Below are 26,175 nucleotides of genomic sequence, written 5' to 3'. Positions count from 1 at the left end.
TTTTCTTAAATTTGGCCACGTTTTTATTTGTATTGACATCCAACCACCTCCATCTTTGAATCACTCCATATGTAATATATTCAAACCAAACATACACCTTTGAAGAGAGTAATTTAGTCTTGGTGCACAGCTATAGCTTTAGGCAAATAGTATTTTCAAAAAAAGTCGTACAAACAGTGTGACAATCCCCGGTCTGGCAAGGCATCAAGCCCGGTTTGGATCTGGTTAAGAAAGGGTATATTTGGCGTATCGGAAAGGGAACGTCAGTGGATATCTGGAGACACAACTGGCTCCCTAGAGGCAATCTTCGAGTATCTGGGAAAGCCTCGCCGACCAGAATCAGACGGGTTTCAGACCTCCTCATCCCTGGCCAGCGTGCGTGGAATGCTCAACTCATTAACCAGATCTTTTATCCCCATGACGCCGAGGCGATCCTGTGCCTGAAAATCCCAGCAACTGATATGGAAGATGTGGTGGCCTGGCATGGAGAGAAGCACGGCATGTTCACTGTCCGATCAGCGTACAGGCTTGCACTGGAGGAGTCCATGCCAAAACTCTGACGGAGAATCCAGTAGCAGCCCCCATGGGATTCGCAAGATTTACGATGCCATCTGGAATGCAAATGTTCCTCCGAAGGTCCGAGTGTTCGGGTGGAAGCTTGCCACAAATTCCCTGGCGGTGCAAACCCTTTGCTCCCATCGCATTGGCAAAGGAAGACCAACCTGTGCTATCTGTGGTTGTGAGGATGAATCAAATTATCACCCGGTTATGAAATGCACGAAGGCCAGAGGACTGCGTCAGCGCATGCGCAAAGAATTGGATTTGCCGGCATATGGGGATCTCGGCCAGGGAGGAGACGACTGGGCTCTTATCATTCTTGACTCAGTGGATGTCCTAATGCGACAGAGGTTGCATTTCCTTTGGGGGCGGTCTTGGCACCTCAGAAATGATGCCATCTTCGGAAATGGGAAAGCGACGATCGAGGAATCTGCCCACTTCATCAGAAGCTACTCGCTAGCGATGGAAAACATAAAAGGCCCAGACCCAGTCATTGCAAGCTGTTTTTTGATGAGTCTCTGCTTCCTCTCGACGGCCAGCCGACTGACAAACATGGTTCTTGGGACGTTCGGCAGTCTGTTTCGGCGCCTAACGCGGTTTGGAAAGTCCCTTCGCTCGACTGGCTAAAACTGAACAGTGATGCTGCCGTCGATATGCAGTCTGGGGTAGCGCGGTGGGGGGCCTCCCTGCGATCCTCCTCTGGAGCGTATATCGGATCAGCCTGGGGGAAGATTGGTCACTGTGGGTCTGTCGCCGAAGCTGAAGCTCTTGCGGCGAGATTTGGGATCATCACTCTCTCTGTTGAGCATGATGTTAAAATCCATCTGGAATCTGATTGCTCCACTCTGATCACCGGCCTTCATGCTGCAGCAGGGGATCGCTCTGCCATCTGCACCATCCTTTCTGACATTAGGGCTCTCCTTGCAAATTTTGAAGCTTCTTGCTATTCCTGGGTTCGACGTGAGGCGAATAATGTTGCGCATGATTTGGCGCAGTTTGCTAGGACGAGTAATTCATCTGGTTCTTTAGCCGGTATTGTACCTTGGCAACACCTGCCTTCTGATACCAACCGTTGTAACCCTGTGTCAATGCTGAGCTAATGGAATGCTTTTCCTTCAAAAAGAATTACTATATTAGTACATCTGTTTCTAAATGTAAAATGATCTAGACCAAGTTTATAGAAATGTAATGGAGTAACATCTACCTATAAAATCAGTATAATATGAAGATATATATCATGATGGGTTTAATATAGCTATATTAGAATGTAGACATTGGTCTATTTTTCTATATACTTGGTCAAACTTGTAGGTTTTTAAAAATGTTTGAACATGATGATGGAGATACAAGCCACGTGATAGGGAAACTTCAATGAAAAGCTCATATTTATCCTCCCCATTTGACCATTTGAGAGTTGTTCGGACAAATGAAGATGGACTATCATTGTGCCTCATGCAAGCCCACAACTTGTCCTCCCCATCAGTCCATTCAACTCTTAGGGGTTGGACAAATCAGCAGAGCTTGGTTTTGAGAGCAGTCTTTGTGACATTTAATTTGTATTAATGATATGTTTGGTCGCGGGTTTAGGGGTTGGACAAATCGTTTAAATAGTTTATCTTTTTAGGGGCTAAAAAGTTTTTTTTTCAAGTTGTTCTTCAGGCATCTCACTGACTCCATACCCGGTCCATACTGCTTCAGACGAAAGCGAAAGGTTCTTATGGAAGTTGGGTGCACCGTACTGATTGGAAACGGTCGTACGGAAATTGTTCAGCCGGTTTGGATGGCGCGTCATAAACAGGCTAGAAGGCCGGTAATATCTTATAGCTTTATTTTCATTTGGGATGTAAACTTTATACTCGTATGATGATTGGTGCTTAATAATATGATGATTGTGCATCACGTGGGTGCCTAGGTTCCCTCCATTTTGAAATAAAATAAAATAATTTCTTACTTCCTCCGTCCAACAAAAGATGTCTCAACTTTGACTAAATTTGAATGCATCTATACACCAAGTCATGTCTAGATACATTCAAATTTTGACAAATTTGAGACATCTTTTGTTGGACGGGGGAGTAAATGATATGACCTTACGAAGGTCTATGAACAAAAAACCTAACTCGCTGGAGATTAACGGCACTACTGGAAAAAGTCCAATTCTATGATTCAAACGGCTAGAAGCTGGCGCAGAATAATGGAGAAACACTTGTAGTGAGCTGCACCATGGTCATGACACGACAACAAAAGTGAATAAACTTTCGTTTATTTAAAGAGATTGTCTATTTCTCGGTCAACAATTATCCGATCAAGATTTTCTCATCATCATTTGTACTTGCATGAGTTTTTAACGAATCTCAGTGATTAGATCAGAAGGTTGTTAGCATCGATTTAGAAATAGTTACTTCTCGGCCACCTTACAAATAGCAAAGCCGTTATCTAAATCAAAACATCCGTTCCCCTTGATTGAAACTATCGAAAAAGAATGTACGTACATAAAATTGCTATAAATATAATAATGAAGTCTTGAGTGAATTGTCGTCAATTAGGAAGTCCATGAACCAATAACCTAACTCACCGGTAATTAATTATCGGCAGCATGCAGGACGGAAAAAGTGGTATGCATGCTGTCCTGTCCGTCCGACAAGGCGTTTCTACACTTCGCTGGTCACGACGTCACACCACGTCATGAGGCGTTCCAGGAATCAAGCTATAGGCTGAGATCACCCGGCCGGCCCCCCCGTTCGCCATGGAACAATTCACCTCGGAAAACGCCGGCCATGCACCCCCACCAGCCTGCTTGTCAGTTCGGAGTATAAACCACGTATATATACATGCATGCATGTCTCGTTGCGCAAATTAAGCCCCACAACAAGCGTGTAGTATACGTCACAGCTGCATGCATGCGCCTGCGTAACGACTGTCACATGATTGTACCTCCTCATGCAACTAGCCCGGCCAGAAAGATGCAAAAGATTCGTTAACCCCATGCCCTGGTCAAGATTCATTTACGCTCGACGCCAGAGTTAGATAGATGGGCTCATACGACGCCTCGGTCACGTACGCCGCATGCTGCATATATATGGGCATATATATCGGCATTCGGCAATGCCCACAGCCGGCCGGCCGTTACACCAACCGCAACTGCGAGCAGTAATTAAACACCTCGCTGCATGCGCCGCCGCCCGCGGAACGCCGGTGTAGTGCGTCCCCTTTCGTTCATTGCTTCATCGTCCTACAGAGTATCCCGGCAACACCCCTATCGTTGTCCTATGTGTGTGCCGGAAGCCGGGAACTGCGTTTCTTCTTCTCTCTTGAAGAAGGTTGTCCGTTAGCGGACTTGTGCTGCAGTTTTATTCTCTCGAGTGACGTCATAATTCCTCATGATCTTTATTCTAGAGCTATTTTCCAAGGAACTTTATAAAGTGAAGAAACTTCTATACCTGACGAATGCAAAGTAAACAAAATGACGTATCAGCCCTCAGCACCTCAACTATCACGTAGTACTACTAGCAGAGCTGCCATTGAAGGGAAAAGGTTGCTCTAAAGCTCCTTTGCTTGTCCCTTTCCGTGATAAACTTTACCTTTGTCGGGGATTCTACCAAATTACGTTGTCAGAAAGCATCTGCCAGAGCCACTCATTCGCACTATAATTGGACGGCCTGCCCTATCAGGAACTTTCTTTCCTGTCACCGCAAGGATCACTTTTCAGTCGGAGAAAATTACTTAAACCACTGTGTCTGTGACACATGTCAAGAAAAACCAACTTTTTAAAAAATATATTCAAATCATCATCGTTTTTGTTTTGGATACAGGTCATTCCGAACACTAATCTTTCAGTTGAGCACAAATTGACGGCAAACCTGACAATGGGACCTACTTGTCGGAGCCAACGTGGCGCTACGCTGGACAATCACCTTCTTCCTAAAATCCTCTGCTCTCTCCTCACGCCGGCCTCCGTTCGCCCGCGGCCGCCGCCGACCTCAAGCTCCTCACGCCCGGCTTCGTCCGCCCGCAGCCATGGCCGCTGCTAAAATCCCCTGCTCCGCCGCCATGGCCACTGCTTTGCCGACTCCCCGCCACCACCAGGAATCCCCATCGCTGGTTGACCTCATGGCAGTGCCTCCTGTCCTTTGGCCCGACCGGTCCCTCTCCTGCTCTTCTTTCCCCACCGAGCCGCCTCCCCTGCTCCAACTCCAACGAGAGTTGTGCCACCCCTATTGCTGCCCCGCGCTGTTGTGCTGCAAGCGAGAGGATCACGGTGCTACCTTGAGCCCTCGCCCGTCCTTGGCGCCGATGCGAATCTGAGCGCCCCCGCCTTGGAGCCCCTTCCTGGCCGCCGATGTAGCCGTCGCCGTAGTTGGGGAAGATGGTGGCCAGTCCAGCATTCCGGTGCACGGAGAGGCGCGTCGAGGTACTGCCCAGGTGCGCGCCGGCACGAGGAGGCGGATGGCGGCGGCGGCACTGCGTATCCGTCGCTGGTTAAGGCCAGTGATGACGAGGGGCGTCGGTCGGGGATGGCTTCCGACGCGGGGCGGCGTCGGCAAGCGGCAGACGTGGGCGGGGGGACTGGTGCTCTCGAGGCATCGACGCGCAGCTCCAGAGGGCGGTGGAGATGCGAGGGCGAGACGAAACAAGCTTACGGGGGCGGAGGCGTTTCCCGCCGGAGGCGGAGAAGAAGCTTGCGGCTCAGCTGATTCGGGCGCAAGGCGGGGTCCACGTGGTCTGGCTGTGGGTTTGTGAGGCTGTGGTGGCGTCAGGGGTCTTGGGGGCGGCCGAATCGACGGGGAGCGGCCGGAGGAGCGTGGCACGGTCGTGGAGTGAGAGCAGAGAGGGAGGGAGAGAAAAACTTGGGGGAGAAGCAGAGCAGGGGAGAAAATAGAGGGGCGAGAGGGGAGAGCGTTGCGGGGGCGGGTGAGTTGCAGTCGCCGCTAAGTTGGCTCCGACAAGTGGGCCCCATTGTCAGCAATGCCAAGCACACGTCGGCGAAGAGACCAGTCGTGGGCTGTGTTAAGTGCTGACGTGGCGCCACGTTGGCTCCGACAAGTGGGCCCCATTGTCAGGTTTGCCGTCAATTCGTGCTCAACCGAAAGATTAGTGTTCGGAGCGACATGTATCCCCAAAACGGTGGTGATTTGAACTTTTTTTTTTAAAGGTGGTTTTTCTTGACATGTGCCTCAAATGTGATGATTTTAAGTAATTTTCTGTTTCAGTTGCCATGCACCAACTAGTCCCTTGGTTTGTGCAAGCCAGGATTCCAATCTGCCACACCGTTGCTAACTGGCCTACCATCATTTCTGACATGAAAATCATGGATGCAAGAATCTATATGCACAGCATGCATGGAGCATGGAAGATCATCTTTTGCTGAACAATTGCACGTATACGTGGTAATAGTACACTGGTTAAAGACACCCTAAAGACAAAGCTCTGCATTGCGGTTGGGCCAGTGGAAGAATTTAATTATTATGGCAAAAAGATGTTAAGAAATCGACTATTGTTCATTGACCATGCTTCACAGTGACGACCTTTTAAAAGGAAGGGCATTGGTATCGATGAATGCTGAACATGCTAAATACAATGTTATCCTCTAGGCTGGTAGGATAAGAGATGATGTTAATGTTATCCGCCGCCACTGACCAGTGTACATGATATCCATGTCTTGTCCTGTCTGCTGATCAAATGAATGTCCTAACCATACATGTTACAAACAGAGATTTGGTAGATTAGATAACCCATGAATAATTATCTTGGCCGACAGGTACAGATCGAAGATTTTTAGAATTGGAGACCTCTTAGAATAGATTGGACATATGAAGGAAATAATAACTCTGACCAATCAAAACAACAATATGGCCTTATAATCATGGTTTTAAATAGCGCGCTATTTCCTCGCTATAGCGTCGCTACAGCATATCTGAAGACCCGACGCTACGTTTAAGCAATTTTTCTCGCTATGACGCAATTCTCGCTATTAGCACGCTAAATGGCGCAAAACACAATTTGCTATAGCGTCGCTAAATATTTTAGCGTCCAAAATCCAAATAGTACCACGCCGGCCTAAAGACCAATCTCAAAATCTCTCGGTCTCAATCTCTGACACCTAACTGGCTCCACCATGAGAGCAGAGGCGGCAGATCCTCCAGCTCGTGACCGGCAGCAGTGGCGACGACTCTTTCCTCCAGCTCGCAACAAGCCGCCTTTCCTCCATCTCGCAACATGCCTCCTTTCCTCCGATGCTTCAATTATGTGTCGTATCTTTGTTTATGTCATGGATTTGGTCTTGTAAATGACTGGAGAACTTTCTAATACGTTGTTATGCTGCAACCTTTAATTTTGAGCTATATTTGATTCATTTTTATTTTGCAAAGCGTTATTTTAAATAGCGCGCGCTATAGCACGCTATAGCGTCTAAATGTCCTAGCACACTATTTAAAACCATGCTTATAATGCCATATGTGAGACCGCTGCATGTCACGCTGTGAGACAAAGGCTTCAGATGTCAGCTTCAGAAATGTACTAGCGAACTCACTGAAGTTTGAAATAAAATGCTCGGCTTTTCTGGGAACTCGGAAGTGCACAATGAACGTGTTCCTTGCCAACAGAAACGCATGCCCATACCCACGGATGCTACAAGAGCAAAACAGAGCATGATCCACCGCAAGTAGATTGTACCGAGCAGTGTGACACAGGTGATTCTGGTATTGATTCGGACCAAAGGGTGTACTAAAAAATTTCTCTTCTCTTTTTGCTCTTTCTTCTCGAAGAAGTCACCCTGGGAAAGGTACAAGAACAAACAAGGAGCTGCAGCCTGCAGCCGTCATGTGTGTAGGTCGCCAAGACCAAGAATAATAGAATAATAGTGGATTATAAGTTGGTACAAGAATTTTAAATACTATCTCTCTGATTTTAAATTTTTGACTTAAATTTGTTCAAATATGGATGTACCAATTCTTAAAAAATGTCTGAATACATGTAATATTTCGACAACAATTTAGGATCGGAGGGAGTATATTGGTGCTTAGTTGGAGAAAAGAGAAGAGGAGAGAGAAGAGAAGTGGGCTATTAACTAGTAGCCGGCTGCAACACGTGCTACTAGACACCATAGAGTGCCTAGGAGCACATGCTGCAGCTGACTATTAGATAGTAACCCACCTCTCTTTTCTCTCCTTTTTCTTTTCTCCAACTAAGTAAAGATACAATATTTAAATCCTTATAGCCTACTTACATCATCTTATTATTCTTGCTCTTATACTACTCCCTCCATTCCAAAACACAACTCATATAGATTTTCCCATTTGTTCCACAATACACCTCATTTTTCTCTTGATACCCGCACCCGGCCAATAACTACTCACATCCATTTACTATTAATCTAATATGAGTGGTCAGACACTAGAAACGAGAGCTGCCTTGGTCCAAGTGCACAAATCTATGTGAGTTGTGTTTTGGAACGGAGAGAGTACTTAAAGATGACATGGCAAAGCTTACAACCAGCAGCAGGTGATAGCTATTAATCTTGCTCTAACAGAAGAACCCCAAACAGAAAAGGACAAGGGAGATGAAACGCGAAAAAGAGCGGATGGTACTACCAAGAAAGAAAATTACAGCTTCTGGCAGGAAGAATATTCCAATTTGGCACTTTCCGACTCCCTGTCTCCCTGCCGGAACAAGTAAAAGATTGACGAGGGCATGACTGTCGACAGGCACCACGTACGCAACGCAGTCGGCCCACTGTGGCGCGCACGACACAACCGTATGCTTCGGCGGTGCGTGTTGATCGAGGTTCGATAGAGTGGGAAGAGACCCGATTTGATTGAACCAAAATCTAAAGGGAATACGGAAGAGTTAAGGGCATCTTTGGATTGAAGGAATTCCAAAGAATTTTTGTAGGATTTTAACCCATAGGATTTTTTCCTCTAGAGGCTCTTTGGTTCAAAGGAATAGATCCTACAAAATTCCTATAGATTGCTTTCCTAAACCTTAATCCTATAGGAATTCTAGCAAGAGGTTAGACCTCTTGGAAAAATTCCTTTGTGTCTATGACAACCATGTCATACACTCATTTCCATACAAAATTCCTACATTTTTCCTATGATGCAACCAAACCACTTATACTACATATTCATGTGTTTTCAAATCCTATAAGTTTTGCCATGCCATGACATTTGATTCCTATCTTTTTCATATTCCTTTGTTTTAGAATTTCTTTGATCCAAAGAGCCCCTAAACATTTGACCGGCCGGGCATCTTCGAAGAACCGAAGCAACGTCACAGGCTAGAGAGCCCCCCATACGATCGTCCTACACGCCATCACGAGGCAGACAGCGAAGGGACCGCTGGGACGACGCCACGAGCTATGCGTAGCTAACTAGGGTGGTAACCACCTGATCACTGATTGCCACGGTGCATCGCTCAAAAGTGGAACGAGACACCCTGCGTCTCCAGGAGATCGATTGATCGACCCACGCTGCCACGGAAGGCCAATCGATCGATCGACCCATGACGGCCGGCCGCGAGCGCACGCTGGGTGTGGCCGCCTAGAGCTACGGCTACGAGCCAGCCAGTGAGGCCGTGCACCGCGGCAGTAGGTAGGTGTGGCACACGCACATGCCACGGTTTCCCGAGGAGTGCGAGGCTACACTCGCACCGGCCCTTGATCTATCTATCCCCACTTTGCTCTCTGCTGTGTCACCTCGCCGTTGTTGGTGTATATGTTGTGTTCTCCATCGTTTTGTCACTGTTTTTTCTTTGCCTAGTTTAATTAAGAGAAAAATATTCTTTTCTTTCGACTTGTTGAAAGTATACAAATATAGTTACTTGATTTTTTTCCTTGTACCTTTCGTCCCTCGACTATCGAAACCGACCGCATGCACCTCAAATGGTTTCGGTGGACCAAACCTTCCGCAACTCACAGTGTATATTGACGAGGCTGTCGAATTTTTCTTCCCAATGGCGTAGGTCCACTTGAGTCTTTTCTTGGTTCTGGATGTGAAAATAAATGGACTCTTAAAAGAAGGCTAATGCCAACATGTCAAGTCCGAAGAAAAAAATCATGACATGTTGGCACCAAACCACATTAGACAGGGTAAATCCGGTTTCGGCAGTTGAGTGACGAAGAGTATATAAATGGACTCCTAAAAGAAGGCTAAGGCTAAGTCCAGCATGGCAAGTCAGAAAAAGTCATGCCACGTTGGCACCAAAACCGCATTAGACAGGGTAAATGACCATTGGTATCCGGTTTTGGAAGTTGAGTGATGAGAAGTATATAAAAAAAATTGAAGAACTATTTTACTGTTCGGCACGTTGATGACGAAAAATATAACTTTTATATAGGTTTATAAACTTCGTCGATCGGGGTCGGACACGTACACTACTCAATGCTTGTCTCTCGGCTATTTTCTTGAATCTAACGATGTGTGTGGGCAGGAGGCAGTAGTCAGTACACCAGCAGTGGTTTTTCGCAAAAAAGAAGTACACTAGCAGGGGTAGGCAACAGGACTGTAGGCCTGTAGCGGTGTAGCCTGAGGGGCATGGCGCGCGGATGCCTCATTTGAAGAAGCAGCACCATGTCGTTCGTGCATGCATGCACGTGACGGCATTTGTGACCCGTACGTAGCACGCCGGCCGAAGAAGGAGCATCATCAATGTATCTCTAGATCTTCAGTAGCGTGTTGGTAAAGTGGAAGTTTATGAAGACTACAAGCATATGGTGCCGCGCAGGACAAAGCGAGAGGAGTAGACACATCATACTCGCGACCCGCGAGCATCATATTCATATCATGCATGGAGCCGTGTGTGGAGATTCGAGACAAACGATGTTCAATAAACAAAGCGCAGCCCGATCGATCATCGATCCAAGGCGTGCACGCACGCACGTACGCGTGACATCGCCGCGCCCGGCCTTGTCCGTAGAGCGCGGGGCCCTCGTGACCGGAGCGTGATACGGCGTGGGGTCATTGCCGTTGCGCGCATGCACGCACCAATTAATCGCGAGAGCTAATGGCGCTCACACGCAGCAAGGCCGGCCTCTGCCCCCGGCCGGCCTCGTGCTCTGTCGTGCCGTGCACGAGGCGGAGATGTGGGCACGTACTAGTCACGTACGGGCCAATTTACCGGTGTGGATGACTGTAATACTTGTCGTCTTACGTACCTAACGATGGCGATGCTATGATTACAATGCGAGGATAACTGGATAAGGCGATTCCACTTCAGAGAAAAGAGAAGGGGGGAGCTAGGACAAGGCTAGATTCCACATGCCACCGCGGGGAATCAAAAGGCAAAAGCATCTCACATGGGTGATGTCCCCGGTTCCTATATTATCACCCACGTGCCTCTTGCGGCCATGGTAATTGGTTTATCGCGAATTCGCGATGATGTAAGCACGAGCTCGACAAATCAAATAACGATCCCTGGAGTCTACTACTCCGTAGCTACCTAGGTTAGGTGTAAGAGTTTGTTTGTATCAAGTTTAAACAAGAAGATCAACGCACGAACCACACATACACATGTCTAGTTAAGCCGTTGGCTTTCTCTGGAGGAATGCAGAAATAACAATGTACTCCTAACTGATCAACGGTAGAAAGTAGAAACCAAGTCATGAACTTTGCTTAGCGTACGTACGCGGCAAAGGAATACGAAGAATCAAGTGTCAGCTGGTTAGTCAAACGCATGATGACGAAAAAAGCCTGCACTACGGATGAACTTTGGGTCTAGGGGGCGATCGATCTGAACTGAAGGTTGATGGACGCCTGGCACGCAAAAGTGTTGCCTCTCCCCGCCTCATGATTCCATGCACGATGGATCCTTTGAGAACCGAAATATATTCCTTGTTTCACACATGCTCGCTGAAAGTCTGGAACTTCGAAAATGTTACTCTCTTTTCACCCATCTGAAGACGTGAATTGCAGAACACCGACACCGTGGGCCGCCAGATGCCATAGAGAAGCTAATTGCCTCTGGTGGCAGAGTTGAATTCCTTTTTATCACCACAAAATCACTATTACCAAAACTTTAGATTTTCTAGAACAACTCGTGCGCACAGACGTTCATGCTGCTCCACGGAAGACTACGGAGCTCCAAATTTTAGTTTTTTTTCTGTTTTTTTTCTACAATAATTTTCTAGGGATTTTACAAGTTATTCCAATTTCTGAAATTCTTGAGGCACCAAAAGTGGGTCCAATCTCAGGTTTAAAGTCATTTTATATCAAAGGTTCAGTTCTTTTGGGGCTTTTTTAGGAAGCCGAGGAGTGAGGGCGGAGCCTAAAAGTCAACTAGTGAGCTTGCACGTGCAAATCTCCACAATACGTGTTTTTCAAATTTAATTTTTCTACTTCCTCCGTCCAACAAATAATGTCTCAAGTTTGACCAAATTTGAATGCATCTATACACTAAGTCATATCTACATACATCCAAATTTTGACAAGCTTAAGACATCTTTTGTTGGACGGAAGGAGTATAAGTTATTTATTATTACTGCTTTTCTCATTGAACCATTATTAAAATAGTTTAGCAATGTACCTATAAAATCCACGAGCGCATAAATATATTACATTTAGGTACCAGACTAAAAAAGTACGGACTTAGAAATTAAATGGCACTGGCAGAGTAAATTAACTTTGAACCAACTAAAAAACAAGACATTAAGAGCACGCGAATGAAAAAGATGAGTTTCTTACTTCCATCCGGTCGCTGACTATAGGTCAAATCTACATCAACAAGAAAGAGATACGAATGATCAGTGTCCAACTCTAAAGCAGCCCTCATATCAAAGGAATATTGTTATTGGTTTTCAGATAATCGTATGAACACAACATTTGAAAGAATGTTCTAGTTGCATACAAGAGAATGTCACATTGCTTTAACAAAAAAACTCTCCATAGCTCATTCTTCTTGAGCCTCCAGATAGGGCACATAGCTCATTCTCCTGGAGTCCTTGAGGCCGGACTCTAAGCATGTGCCATGGAAGACATTGGCATAGAGCACCCTGGCCAAGCATCGAGGTCGCTCTGGAGCAGCTCGGAGCAAATGAGAATGAGAATAAACAAAGTGTATCTGCAACATTAGGAATCTGACCAACAAGCAAGCATCGCACAGTACGATGCAAAAAAGCACATCTTATCAATAGTAATCTTGCCTTGAATTAAGACCTTCCTGGTTGCCTCTGTCACCAACACTTGCATATACATGAGCAGATTTGTCTAGCACTGGATATTATTCACGGTGTTATGTTGTAGTTGACATTATTAAATATAAAATACTACAAGTAGTTCATTCATATAGAAAGGTGTCGATGAGAAATTAACATATTCAGCACTCTTAAGACTGGAAGCAACAAACTTGAATAATTTCAGCTAAATCGACTCTTAAAGATCAGATTTAAATTTCAGACAAAATCCAGCAATTTATTCATAAAGGAGCATGTGGTCAAGAAGAACTTACCCGGCCATCTCTAAGCATGAACTTGCCATGCAAATACCAAGTCGACATTGTACTTGACAGACCATTTCTCTAAAGCAGCCCTCGTATCAAAAGAATATTGTTATTGGTTTTCAGATAATCGTATGAACACAACATTTGAACGAATTGAGTTGCAATGTGCTGCGACTTTTGCAAAGCCTAAATAATCCACAGAGAAATGTCAATAAGCTGTCATGAACAATTTGAAAATGTTGTCAATAAAATCGATTTCCGATTGTGATGTCTATCTAATCATCGGGCCTACATATTAGTTATACCAAATTATTCTATTTTTAATCATTCATGCAACTCCAATGGAGACACACGAAAAACAGGGAGCAGCCTCTTACTACGATGTCTGTGAACAACTCGGCGGCATCAGCTTGGGGCGGCGGTAGAAGGGCGTGTTGATGTAAGGGCGGGACTAAATACGTTATTTAACTCGAAAATAATTATCAGAAAAATACATTATGAACATGTGCTGAAAATTCCTAGGTTACCCATACTTGTATGATGACCAGTCTCTTGAGATATTGTATGTGTAAATTTGCTCCCGAGAGACAGAGACCTTAATCTTACTTATATATGAAGCTTTTAACTCTGAGCATATTATTTTGACCTATATTTTAATACTGGGACAGTGGTTGTCTTTACGAACCTAGATGAACGGTGCCTCGTTGATCCATAGACCACGTTCAATCCTATCACTTACGTGCTTATGTCCGTACCAGGGTTTTAGTCATTTTAGTTTGGGGCCAAACTCCGATAGGCGGGGACCGGTGTCAGTTCGCAGACTCAATGGTCCATGCCTGCGAGCTCACTACGATATCCGCAAGATGTAACGTGTGCAATTTAGGGCCCGGGAGAGGACGCCGCAAGCTGGCCCAGGCCCAGTACCGTATAGCGGCCTGACCCAAAACAAAATAAAGCCTCAACTACCAAGAGGCGAGAGCGCATCCAGCCCGTTTTTCTTGGTCGCTACCAAAAACTGACTAAAGAACGAAAGACCACCTGGATGGCGGAAATCACCGGCGGCGGCCGCGGCGTAGGGGGTCAGGGAGGTCGCCGGACGGTGAGCCTGCTGGCGAGCGCGGCGAAACGGAAGGACGGATTCGTGCAGCTGCTCTTGATGTCGGGCGTCCTCATGATGAGCCTGCGGTCCCTGAGCCAGAAGCACCGTGTTCGCGACCTCGCCGAAGATGCCGCCCAGCTCCGCCGCGAGCAGGAGCAGATCTCCCTCCGAGTGCGCGACCTCCAGGACTCGCTCCACCGCGAGTCCAGCGCCGACGCATCGGGCGCGCTCGCTTCCCACCTCCGCCGCATCTTCGCCGCTCACCCGGCCACCCCGGTCGCCCCTGCCGCCGCCACCGACGACAAGTAGCTCGTTCTCCTCGGAGATCTTCCCTCAGTTCCATTTCGATGATGTTGCAATCGCTTGTGTATTATCGAGATCTTTGCGCGCAGCGTAGGTATGTACGTCGCGAACCATAGCTCTGCAGGCGACGTGTTCGTCGTAATGCCCCGGAGGCCCTGCTGGGTTGAGTCGAACGTACGAGTAATTTTTCTTAATCTACTTACCTCGTGTGACATTGCTGCTACGCTTGGATCGATCAACTTTGGTTTTGCCTTAACATTTGACAATTTATTGAGCTGCTTTGTTGCATTGTTTGCTGTGTTTGATGCATCTCATTTGCTTGAAAATGAGATGCCGCTGCTATGGTTTGTGTTAATTGTGCACATATGAGAGACAGGAAGACCAACTGCCAGCAGAGTAGGACTACACACGCATTGCATTCAGATTTGAAGTATTGCTTACTATTTATACAGTTAATATTCCGAGCTGCTTTGTTGCATTGTTTGCGGTGTTTGAGTCATCTCATTTGCTTGAAAATGAGATGCCGCTGCTATGGTTTACTATGTTTATACAGTTACTGTACTGTATATGAACTGATCCTTTCTGACCGGAATGTGGAGATCACAAGAGTATGAACGGTTCTGCACTTCTGCGTTTTAAAGTGCTTCAGAGTTCGGATCTGAGAAACATTGTGCACTCATAACTCATCACATCATACCGTCGTACCTTGTTGAAAGCAAACACATCGTGAGTTCTTCAAGAGCTTCTAGGAGCACATATTAATCCCGGCATGTCAAGAAAGCCTTCTAAGGAGCACATATTAATCCCGACATGTCAAGAAAGACTTCTGGGAGTACATATTAATCCAGACATGTCAAGAAAGACTACTGTAACTAACTCGAAGAAGCATCCTCTGAATCGCAAGTGTGGTGCACTAGGCTTATTGAAGCTGCAAATCAATCTGCATACCATCGAGTTAAGTACAGGATCCCTCATTACAGGAAAGAAAAGTTAAGATGTTTTTAATCCCAGAGTCAGTTGGCCCGTCTGGTTCATTATATTGATTACTCCAAAATAATACTACATCTATGATACCAAATCAATGCAGTATATATATACCAATATTAATTTGGCACATTTTTATATTTATTTTCTATAAGTTGGATGAAAGTTTAACAAGTTTGATCTAAAGCAAACCTGTATGTGAACGCATGGAGTATCAAGTTTGGTTCTGACAATATTTACTTGATATAAGTTGTCGAAAAGAAAGACATTGCGAAAGCCTTAATGCTTCCAGGAACACATTAACCATGTCAAGAAACACTTTAATTTGAAGATGGATCTTTTTATTTGAAATGTGGTACATCAAATTTATTCAAGCTGCAAATTAGTCTAGGCAGGATGCGGCTTTGATGACGTAAAGCCGGACCCCGTCGTCAGTAACTTTTAGGTCAACGCCTTACATCAGTGAAGCATTCTCCTCGAGTTAAGTACATGATCTCTCCTGACAGTAAAGAGAGGCAATGGTTCATGATAATTATTACCCCTCCGTCCAAGTATACTAGGCGTTCTAATTTTCGCACGGGTACCAACAAGCTAGGGACAGCAGCCTTTGCATGCATTTTCTACTAAGTGCACAGCCAATTACTACCTCCGTTCCATAATTCTTGTTTCAAATTTGTCAAAAAATGGATGTATATATTCCCAAAAAGTGTCTAGATACATGTAATATTTCGATAAAAATTATGAAACAGAGGGATTACTTTGCGGCTAGTCTTGCATGTAGCTCTTGGACCAATCATAACTGCTGCAGGTAGGACAGAAAACATTTAATAGATGAAAAAGAGTGGCCCCGCCATAGACGCCTCATATAGGTTTTGAATAAAGCGCTCCTAAAAGCTGGACAGGGGGAGTACAAAGTTTTCACGACAAGTATTTTGCTCCCTCCGTCCCATATTAAGTGACTTTCTATTACATGTATATAAACGTTTTTTAGACATAAATACATTTATATTTTGACAATTTTGAATCACTCGACGGAGGGAGTACTCGGCAGAAGTCGGTGTGTAACCAGTAGTAGAAATGCAGAATACTTGGCTTAAACCATTGCACAAAACATTCGAGCCGAGCGTAAAAAATTCTCTACCTGCCATCCAATTAGCCTAAGATTCGTGCACTAAACAAGGACTGATCAAATCGGCTTAAACAACGGCCCCACACGTCATCGTCCAATGCGCCTGTGTTTCGAGCGAGTCAACCTGTCAGAGAGGAGGCCTGGGGGCTGTGGCCCGTTCGTGAGTCGCGCCGCGTCACCGGCTAACCGCCAAGTGAAGTTAATTTATCACTTTACCGCCGTTGGCCGTCGTGCTGCTCCCCAAAATCCCGAATTCCCCGCTCTTGCGGCCGCGACACGCGCCCCGCAAGCAAAACGCCGAGCCCCATACTTCGGCATCAGCGTCTAGTAGCACTGCGCCGTGGACCGTGGTGCGACCGCGCGAGCAACTGAGCATTGCTGAGTCGCTGGAGGAGCGGGGCCGTGAAACCCTAGTGGGACCCACGGGTCTCGGCGGTGGCGGCGCGGCGGCAGGATGAATCCGGCTGTCACTGGAGGGACAATGGTGAGGGGTTCAGCGCCGGCAGCGGAGGTCGGGGGCCGCGCGGCAGCGAGGTGGTTCACGTACCGGCGGGCCACCGTCGCCGTCTGCCTTGCTAACCTCGTCGCCGTGCTGCTCGTGCTCCGGTTGCTCTACACCTCACCCGTCTCCGTCGTCTCCGCGCGCAAACGTGCGCCTATGCTCCACAGCTACCTCATTGTTGGTTCGGTTTTTATCCGATTGTTTTGATCTAATCTGGTGATAATCTCGGCATGCTTGCGTGCTTCAGGCGTGAATGGGAAGTGTTCGGATGAGCAGATTAGGCGCGTGGTGGAGTCCATTCGGATTCGTCGCGCCGCTGAGCCAGTCGATCTGGTGGAAGCGATATGTACTATTCTTCACAATTCTTATGTCTAGAACCCCCCTTTTCATTTAGTAGTATTGTACGGTGGTTTTCTGAAATTTTTCGTTTGGAATTTCGCGTCTGCGCTGGGAAGGTGAGGAAGCTGCAGAAGGTATCTGCATTGGATGAGAAGAGACGGGAGAAGCTTCCGCTTGAGCTGAAGCAGAAAGTTTCTTATGATATTTTGCAGAAGCTGCGTGATTTGGGAGAGAACACCAACACTACTGAACAACAAGGTAGCATAGCCTTGTTTTGTCGACAGTTTGACACATTGCAATTGTTAGCTGCTTTCAGAATTCCGCACTTCCATTTTTAGTACTCCCTCCGATCCATACTAACTTTGTACTAAATCCTCGACACTTATTATGGATCGGAGGGAGTACTAGATTGGAATTTTGAGCTTATCTATGATCTCAAGTCATATGTTCACATTTTTCACCTCCTTATTGAAAAAATATGTTTACATTGGCACTTTGTTGGCTGGTCTTAAGGACCATCTCTTGAGAGAATTAACACATTTTTGTGTGTCAAGATATAACACATAATGGTGCTTCCTTCAGTACTTTCACATGGCACCAACTTACTTCAATGGCAGCATTTGGACTTGGAACAGTGCAGCTTCCTTTTCATGCAGGAACTTCTTAAGAGATGATCTACAAATTAATCCTTGTTGAGAAATAATGACATGATGGTCCCATGAGGTCTCAGCAGTTCACAAAAGTTAGGCATCATCTGATGTTGTTTCACATTGTTAAATGGATGTTTTTTCATTGCCTTGCACAGTTTGTATATTCTCACATATATATAGGCATGACAGTTGGTAGAATTGATACTCGAGTGTAAATGATGTTTCTTCTTTGGATGATTAAGTTGTGGAAATGTGACTCCTATTTATCAATTGCAAGACTGTTGAGCAGATGGATCCAAGAGGTGATTTATTCCTCCGAAATTGAACTACTTACCTTTTTCCATAATTTACGCCAGAAGCTATATATTCCTGGCGCATTGAGAAGCTGAAAGATATCAGAAGTCCATCTGCTCAGAACTTGTCAAATTTAGTCCTCTCTAGTAAAGAATCAAGTACGTGAGCTTGGTTGAACTTATTTTGTGTTCTGAGTAATGGTTCATTTTCTATTATATTAATATGAGGTATATTTATACACCTAAGGATTTCTTTCACCTTTGTGGTTCAATATTTAGGAATGTTAAAACAAGCCTCGGAGCACAACTGGGATATGCTAAGGGAGGACATTGGTCTTTGGGAACCTGTCAATGTATGGCATACTGAACATGATGACAAGCCTCAGAATGAGCCAGAAGGTTATTTCCTTTACACTGTTCATGTGAATAGCATTTACTGATTTGTTTATTTCCAAGATGATGGTGACGACTGACGAATTAGATTTCTTGTGGAATAGTTTTTACAATGCTCTAAGAAACATTCGAGTCACTCGTTTTACATGCATTACTGTTGCAGAAGAAGAGATAATAGCAGGTCTGCCTTTGCCCCCTGAGTGTAATGCTGAACTACATTCTGATTATGGTGGTGCTGCCGTTAGATGGGGTTTAACACACCATAAAGAAAGTGCTGCTGATTGCTGTCAAGCTTGCCTAGATCAGGCCAAGAGAGCTAAACCTGGAGCATTAAGATGCAATATATGGGTTTATTGTTCATCAGAGTATGGATGCTACTCACCTGACAAATATGAACATAAGCATCAAGAGTGCTGATTGAAACAGGTATTGCATGATTGTCAACTCATCTCCCTATATATTTAACCATTGAAACTCTAATCTGGTCTTCGTGCACCTTTTATGTTAGTTTAGAAAAGGGTGCCGAGTCACAAGTCATTATTTTTAGTACTTCAGATTGTTTTGCATAAATGATCTGAATTTTGGAAGCTCTTTTCTTTACAACCTTTAGAGATTGGAGAAAACACCAAGTTCATTCTAGCCAACAAGAATAAGTTCTATCATTTCCTTTTCTTTCTTTTGGTATATATTTGCTCTGTATGAATATATAGTATAGTCCGGAATGCTCTGGTACCAAAGCATTCCGTTCCAAGGGCCAAACCAGAATGGTGACTGGAATTTGTTACTCCCTCCGTCCAACAAAAGATGTCTCAACTTTGACCAAATTTGAATGCATCTATACACTAAGTCATGTCTAGACACATCCAAATTTTGACAAACTTGAGACATCTTTTGTTGAACAGAGGGAGTAATAAGTATGGTCAGTATGATACCTTAGTCATTGGAGCTAAAATTCTACTGGATGATTTAATCCTTGGCAGAGTAATGCAACACAAGAAACTTATATGCACATCATTTTACTTTGCTGCTTTTAACTTGTAGTAATCTTAGTAGGTTTGGCACTTCTATTGTGAATTTACGACCTACAAAATCTAATTGCTTGCCAGACAAAATGATGTTATGCCTCTCCGATACTTCGTCAATAGATGAGCTGATCCTTCAGTGCTGCTTGATCATGGAATTCTACAATTCATGTTAAGTTTAGAACATGATTTCATAATTTTGTTTGCGAGGTAGGAAAATCAATCTGATAGTATGTCTGCTGTGGATCAGTTCATCTGATTAGAGGAACTGGAGTGATGGTTATATCTACAATATCCCCCTTTCTCCTTGATGGATGGATAATCCCTGTGTTCTGTTCAACAGTACATCTCCAAGGGAGAGTGTACCAGCCGAGAACCAAACTTACTTGCTTACAGCTGTCCAAAAATCTGAATTCTTATATGGAGATAGGAAATATAGATTGACCATGTGTCTAATTTCAAATAGGATATATTGATTCCAATTGAGCTGTCAACAGTAGTTAATTCAAGTTGGATTGTGCATTTAGTCCATTAAACTTCGTGGCCGACTTTTATTTCTCCTGAGCTCTGGTTTGAATTTGCATATCAAAATGCCATGAGTCATGACATGGTTAATACATGTAAAAAAAATTCAGATTTTTGTAGGAATTCTAGTAGGTCTTCTAACTTCTAAGCGTGGACATGGTGCCCTACAATCTCCGGTGTCCGGTGCACAAGATACTACTGACCTCGAGGATCGACAGTACTCTCTTTATTCCATAATGTACAAGTTATAGAAGACAAGAGTTTGAGCAAAAACCACTTTGATAGCACATCATATCTGGTTTATATGATATGAAAGTGGTATCATTATATTCATATTCTGTGAACTAATACACCTAAATATCATATGTTCTAACTTTAAGAAGTTTGACTTAGGATAGATTTCGGTCTAGCCCAATATACGACTACCATATCAGCTGCCTTTCCACTCGTCCCGAATCGTGACTCTCTCAATTCCTAAATTCCCTTCTGAAAAATGTGCATGCTTCCTTTGTGCATATTTCATCCTAACTATAAAATTTATCATGCTTGCAAAACCATAATCATAGATGACATTTATATCGTGACAAAAAATTATTCATTGAACTGGCTTGAAAACCTGGCTAAGCACTTCATCCGTTCCATATAAGTGTCACAATATGTATCTAGACTTGTTTTACATGCGACAAAGTTGACACTGGCACGGATAGAGTATGGGAGTATATCACTGTGAACTAGTGCTCGTAATAACATGTCGGACTCCATGAGATGCAAAAGTTAACATGACATGGTATAAACTGGTGTTTTGCCGCGCATTAGTTTAATCTTGGATCACACGAAATCTGGCATCCACGTAACTCATCAGCTTACCAACCCAATCTTGTTTCTTTTGGTGCTGTGTCAGCATAAATCAGCACAAACAGCCACGGAGACCGCCCGAACAACAAACACGTGCTCTCTCAGCCGGCTTCCTGTGCTTCCGTCCACGCTTTGCTAATTGCTTACTTGACCTGTTCCCCGTCCTCTTCAGTTATGATCCTGTTCTTGGTGGGTGGTGCCAAGATGGAAGCTGCTTGACGTTTGTGTCGATGCGGGAACGGAAGGTAGCCGCGAGACAACAAAACCAGCTTTTGCTCGGCGCGCGAGAGGCCGCGCCGCGCATCTCCCCCACCTCTCCGCCCAACAACGGCAAGGTCCGGGCTTCTGCGACTCCACCCACACACACACACACCCCCACGCGATCCCCGCTGCCTGCTTCACTGCTTGAGCAAAACAATATTAAAACATCTCAGATCTCCCCCACGTTGCGCAAGCCAGCCCCGTTGAAATGGTCAAGGGAGGTCTGCTTCTGCTCAATTTGTCCTGCACCGCGCTCCAGATCACAGGCTCGACTCCAGACACAAGTTCAGCTTCAACACCCAGCTGCACGCCCGCCGGGAAAATGGCTTCCAGCGACGCCGGCGCCGCCGGCGCGTGCGAGGCCGTGAAAATCGAGCTCCTCCCCTTCATCCGCGTCTACAGGAGCGGCCGCGTCGAGCGCCTGCTGGGCACGGCCACCGTGCCCGCGTCCCTCGACGCCGCCACGGGCGTGGCCTCCAGGGACGTCGCCATCGACCCCGCCACGGGCGTCTCCGTCCGCCTCTACCTCCCGCCTGCGGCTACCAGCAGCGGCCGCGGCGGCAATAACAAGCTGCCCGTCCTCGTGTACTTCCACGGCGGCGGCTTCATGGTCGAGTCGGCCGCGTCCCCGACGTACCACCGCTACCTCAACGCGCTCGCCTCCCGTGCGGGCGTCCTCGCCGTGTCCGTCGAGTACCGCCGCGCGCCCGAGCACCCGCTCCCCGCCGCCTACGACGACTCGTGGGCGGCGCTCGCGTGGGCGGTCGCCGGCTGCGAGTCCTATTCCTCCAATCCATGGCTCTCGGCGCACGGGGACAAGTCCCGCGTGTTCCTGGCCGGCGACAGCGCGGGCGCCAACATCGCGCACAACGTCGCCGCGCGCGTCGCCGCCCAGGGCCTCCCAACGCCGGGCGCGGCAGCCATCGTCGGCGTGCTGCTGGTGCACCCGTACTTCTGGGACGCGTCCAACGCCATGGGGCCGGAGCTGGAGACGAGGATCCGCGGCGAGTGGCGGTTCACGTGGGCGCGACCGGAGGCCCAGGTGGACGACCCGAGGCTGTGCCCGACGTGTGCGCCCGGGGCAGCGCCGAGGCTCGCGGCGCTGCCGTGCGAGAGGGTGATGGTGGCCGTGGCCGGGGAGGACTTCCTGGCGGCGAAAGGGCGGGCGTACTACGCGGCGCTGCTGGCGAGCGGGTGGCGCGGGGAGGCCGAGCTGGTCGACACGCCGGGGCAAGGCCACGTGTTCCATCTCCTGCGCCCGTGGACGGAGGCGGCCGCGGAGATGTTGGACCGCGTCGCGGCTTTCATCGATCGTGCTTGACTTTTCGCTTGCTCCCCCTTTCAACTTTGTGCCTTGTGAGTGTGAAATCGCGAGTAATAATTGAGCACTTTACTTAAGTTAGTCAAGTCTGCAGATCGCTGCTCCGTCTGTTCCTAATCAATTGACGTCACGTTTAATTGAAGATGTGAACCGCAGGTTTATTCCTTAAATTTACAAGAGTTTCTTTGCAAAACAGCCGGAGCCAATTAATTAGGAACGGAGGGAGTACGTCGTAGCTAGGGACGTGTAGATGTGGGTAAAATCATCTCTAGCAGATCCTGCGAAAGGCCGAAACCGCTTTTTAAGTCAAAAAACAACCTAAATAGGTGCCCACACCGGGCCGGGCCGGAAAGCGTGTTTCAGTTTACACCAAAGGGCATGCGAACAACGGCTTATATGGCGCCCAAAGGTCGTTTTCAGTTCCAACTTCTCACATTCTGCCGCACCTCTCCACCACCAAAACCTTGAAATCCGTCTCTCCTCCCCAACTCTGGCAACAAATTCCCGACACTTGAGCCCCCATCTTTCGCAACGGTGCATTCCAGCGCCTCCTCCCAGTCGACACCTCGCGGCCGCGGTCTCATCCTCTCCCCGCACCAAAACCCTAGCGGCGGCCGCGGCTGCGGCTGCGGGGTGCTGAAGACGACGAGCCAATCCGGAGGCGGAGCATTGGCGCGGTGCAAAAAAGTGTGAGAAGCACCGCCACCTCAACGCTGACTCCGAGCGGAGGTACCAGGCGTACCTCCGGGAAGAAACACGGCAGGGCGTGAGGATTTATGAGGCCGCGGCCGCTTAGGTCACGTCGCCGCCGCACACATGCGGGGCTGGGAGGAGCCTGAGTCCTCCTTGAAGAGGAGGAAATAATGAGTTGCTTACTCATTTTCGATTTCATAGAAACGGAAACAACAATATGTCTCAAGCTTACAGAAGTGAAGCAAAAAGAGAATGGGAAACGGTTCGGTCACGAGTAGGAAATCCTCTATGCCCTTGCCGTCTTGGTTGGAGCACTGTGAGTCTGTGAGGCAAAAACCTGCTACTTGGTTAACTCGGTTCAGTAACCTCGTTAGCTTAACTACATAAAACTTACCGGTCGCACAGGCGCCTGTTTTTAATCAAAATGATAAAATCTCATTTGATGCATTATAGCCACTGGCTACATCATCCTACTTTCCTCTCTCCCACGTGTTGCCGTTTTATTAAGACCCGACTGCTAAGTGCGTGGACTGTTCTCTAATTAAAAACATACTACCAAAACGGGTTTAGAAATTCTAGCTCTAGATGCTAAAGAGCAAGCAAGCGAGTCGGTGTGTCTGGGCAGAAAAGGCTGGGTTCCTCAAGACAGCAAGCCTGTTGCTGCGAGGCAAGAAACCATTCCCCCTGATCGAAATGTGCATACCGTCTTCAACATAGACACCAAATCTCATCGGCCAACATGAAGGAATTTTTCAGAAAACTAAACCGTTGCGCGCGGTTCCTAGGTGCTCCGTGACCCTCATCCAGTCGTGCGGTCTCCCGCGTCCACCTCGAAACGCTTGATCAAATCCAGCAGGTTTGCAAGCGACGACCCGCCCTCCTGCACGGCCGCCCTCGCCTTACCCGACAACGCCAGCGCCTTCCTCCTCCTCTCCTCCCCCTCTTCTCCTCCGTCCATGATGCTCCTGACGGCCGCCTCCACCACCTGTCTATCCACCACGATCTCCGTCTTCTCCGCCCACCACGCCAACGGATTCTTGACCCCGACGCTCACGCCGATCCCCAGCACATCCACGACCAGCTTCTCGTTCAAGAACTGGTCCGAGAAGTGCGGCCATGTCACCATCGGCAGGCCCGCCGTGATCGCCTCCAGCGTCGAGTTCCACCCGCAGTGCGTCACGAAGCCGCCCACCGCCGGGTGAGACAGGATCAGCACCTGGGGCGCCCACCCTCGAATCAGCATGCCGCGCCCGGCGACGCGCTCCTCGAGGTCACGGAAGAACTCGCGCACCGCCTCGCCGTACTGGTCGGCGTTCTTCAGGACCCAGATGAACGGGTGCCCCGACGCCTCCAGCCCGAGCCCGAGCTCCACGACGTGCTTCGGATCTGTGTGCACGATGCTCCCGAAGCTGACGTACAAGACGGTGTTGGCCTCCTTGCCTTGGAGCCACCGGAGGCAGTCGTCCGCGTCAACGGTGGCGGCGGCGGTGTTCCCTCTCGCCGCCAACGTCGCCTCGTGCTGGTGGTAGAGCGAGACCGGCCCGATGGTCCACACCTTCATATTCCTGGCCTCCGAGTAGCCGGCGACGTACTCCGGCTCCATCTCCAGGAAGGAGTTCATGACGACGCCATCGGCATCGGCTCGCGCGCGCTCGATCTCGTCGGCCAGCTCCTCGAACCCGGGCGTCCGGAGGAACCCAGGAGCTTGCGCCCTCGTTACCACGACCCTCTTCTCCAATCCAGGAACGACGACCGGCTCGTTGTCGTCGGCCACGCCGTCGTAGGCGTTGTACCGCTCGACGTTGTGCTGGCAGAGGAGGCAGAAGGCGCACATGCTGAAGAAGCTGAGCCGCGGGACGCCGAGGCTGGCCGCGACGCCCACGGTCCACGCGTGGCAGAAGTCGGACACGATGCAGGTCGGGCGCGGCGGGTGCGCGCGGAGGTGCCGCTCCAGGGGCCCCGCGAGGAGCGCCAGGGCGCGGAAGTAGTTGGTCATGCGGTCCATCGGGATGCGGTCCACGTCGTCTGCCTCGTCTGGCAGGCCCACGGCCGCGCAGTCCAGCGGGAGCTCGATGAGCCGGATCGGCAGGCCGGACTGGCGCGCGGAGTCGACCGTGGGGCGGATGCGCGCGGCGTTGTACGGCGTGGCCACGACGCTGGCGAGCGCGCCGTGGGTGGCCAGCAGCAGCGCCGTGTCCACCGCCGGGATCACGTGCCCCTGGTACATCAACGGGACGAACACGAAGTGGGCTCTGGCGCCCATGCCGATGTCGTCCTCGTCCGTCCCCCGGCCGTTTGGTGCTCCTTGGCAAGCCATCATCCCCTAGCTAGTGGTCTGACTGGTACTACGTACGAAAATAAGGAAGAACTACCAGGTAGGTACTGGTGTGTTTGGCGATGTGCTTGTTTTAAAAGAAGACTGGGCTTTTGAATGCGACGAATGCCGTTAGCGATCCTAGCTTGAGACCCACGGCATGGTAAGAGATCGCGAGGTGGTGGGTCTGTTTGACGATGTCTTCGGAGTTTTGAGAATTTCTTGCTTGTCGAGGCTTGGCTAGCACGTAGCAGCGATGTTTCCAAGTCCGGATGAGACAGGGGTAACCAAACCAAGTGAGTGATGAGCAGGGAAGGAGCGGGGAATTACCATCACCAGTGATGGGATGCGTGGACTGACTACGTATTGTATGACGAAAAATTAAGACAAGACATGCTAGTGGAACCTGCTGGACCATGGACCGACCGACGATCGATGCATCATGCATGTCGCGTCTGATGATGTTGACTGCTGAGGGTGTCTAGAAGATTTCAGGCCATGATGCTAC

General features: G+C 47.9%; 4 protein-coding genes across 10 annotated transcripts; 3 read left to right on the top strand and 1 right to left on the bottom strand.

The window, feature by feature from the left end:
* The first annotated feature begins 13,970 nt into the window (after nt 1-13,970).
* On the top strand, nt 13,971-14,676 carry LOC100824668. The gene has a single exon (XM_003564055.4). The coding sequence runs from the start codon at nt 14,027-14,029 to the stop codon at nt 14,390-14,392; it is 366 nt and encodes a 121-aa protein (XP_003564103.1). The 5' UTR covers nt 13,971-14,026; the 3' UTR covers nt 14,393-14,676.
* Nucleotides 14,677-16,688: 2,012 nt separating this feature from the next.
* On the top strand, nt 16,689-21,387 carry LOC104582213. 7 transcript variants are annotated; one of them, XM_024458114.1, is made up of 5 exons: nt 16,689-17,598; nt 18,347-18,442; nt 18,563-18,682; nt 18,840-19,102; nt 21,251-21,387. In XM_024458114.1, the coding sequence occupies exons 1-4, from the start codon at nt 17,346-17,348 to the stop codon at nt 19,091-19,093; spliced, it is 723 nt and encodes a 240-aa protein (XP_024313882.1). In that variant the 5' UTR covers nt 16,689-17,345; the 3' UTR covers nt 19,094-19,102; nt 21,251-21,387. The 7 variants fall into 7 exon arrangements, with proteins under 7 accessions (XP_024313882.1, XP_024313881.1, XP_024313880.1 ...); XM_024458113.1 differs by lacking the exon at nt 21,251-21,387 and adding an exon at nt 20,344-20,605; XM_024458112.1 differs by lacking the exon at nt 21,251-21,387 and adding an exon at nt 20,334-20,605.
* Nucleotides 20,765-22,853, top strand: LOC104581613 (probable carboxylesterase 12). The gene has a single exon (XM_010229560.3). It carries the CDS (start codon nt 21,548-21,550, stop codon nt 22,658-22,660), a length of 1,113 nt encoding a protein of 370 aa, XP_010227862.1. The 5' UTR covers nt 20,765-21,547; the 3' UTR covers nt 22,661-22,853.
* A 912-nt stretch (nt 22,854-23,765) lies between these two features.
* Nucleotides 23,766-25,774, bottom strand: LOC100824556 (UDP-glycosyltransferase 73C6). Its single transcript, XM_003560875.4, has one exon. The coding sequence runs from the start codon at nt 25,671-25,673 to the stop codon at nt 24,153-24,155; it is 1,521 nt and encodes a 506-aa protein (XP_003560923.2). The 5' UTR covers nt 25,674-25,774; the 3' UTR covers nt 23,766-24,152.
* Between the last annotated feature and the right edge of the window lie 401 nt (nt 25,775-26,175).

The sequence above is a fragment of the Brachypodium distachyon genome, chromosome 1 (genome assembly GCF_000005505.3).
Source record: "Brachypodium distachyon strain Bd21 chromosome 1, Brachypodium_distachyon_v3.0, whole genome shotgun sequence".
NCBI lineage: Eukaryota > Viridiplantae > Streptophyta > Magnoliopsida > Poales > Poaceae > Brachypodium > Brachypodium distachyon.
Note: the sequence above shows the minus strand (reverse complement) of the source record. Positions and strands in the feature narration are given on the sequence as shown.

Coding starts and splice junctions, on each gene's coding strand:
- LOC104581613 (XM_010229560.3), top strand. CDS start 21,548: ATGGTCAAGGGAGGTCTGCTTCTGCTCAATTTGTCCTGCACCGCGCTC.
- LOC104582213 (XM_024458114.1), top strand. CDS start 17,346: ATGTACTATTCTTCACAATTCTTATGTCTAGAACCCCCCTTTTCATTT. Junction 17,599..18,346: donor CAACACTACTGAACAACAAG/GTAGCATAGCCT, acceptor AATTTACGCCAG/AAGCTATATATTCCTGGCGC. Junction 18,443..18,562: donor CCTCTCTAGTAAAGAATCAA/GTACGTGAGCTT, acceptor TTCAATATTTAG/GAATGTTAAAACAAGCCTCG.
- LOC100824668 (XM_003564055.4), top strand. CDS start 14,027: ATGGCGGAAATCACCGGCGGCGGCCGCGGCGTAGGGGGTCAGGGAGGT.
- LOC100824556 (XM_003560875.4), bottom strand. CDS start 25,673: ATGATGGCTTGCCAAGGAGCACCAAACGGCCGGGGGACGGACGAGGAC.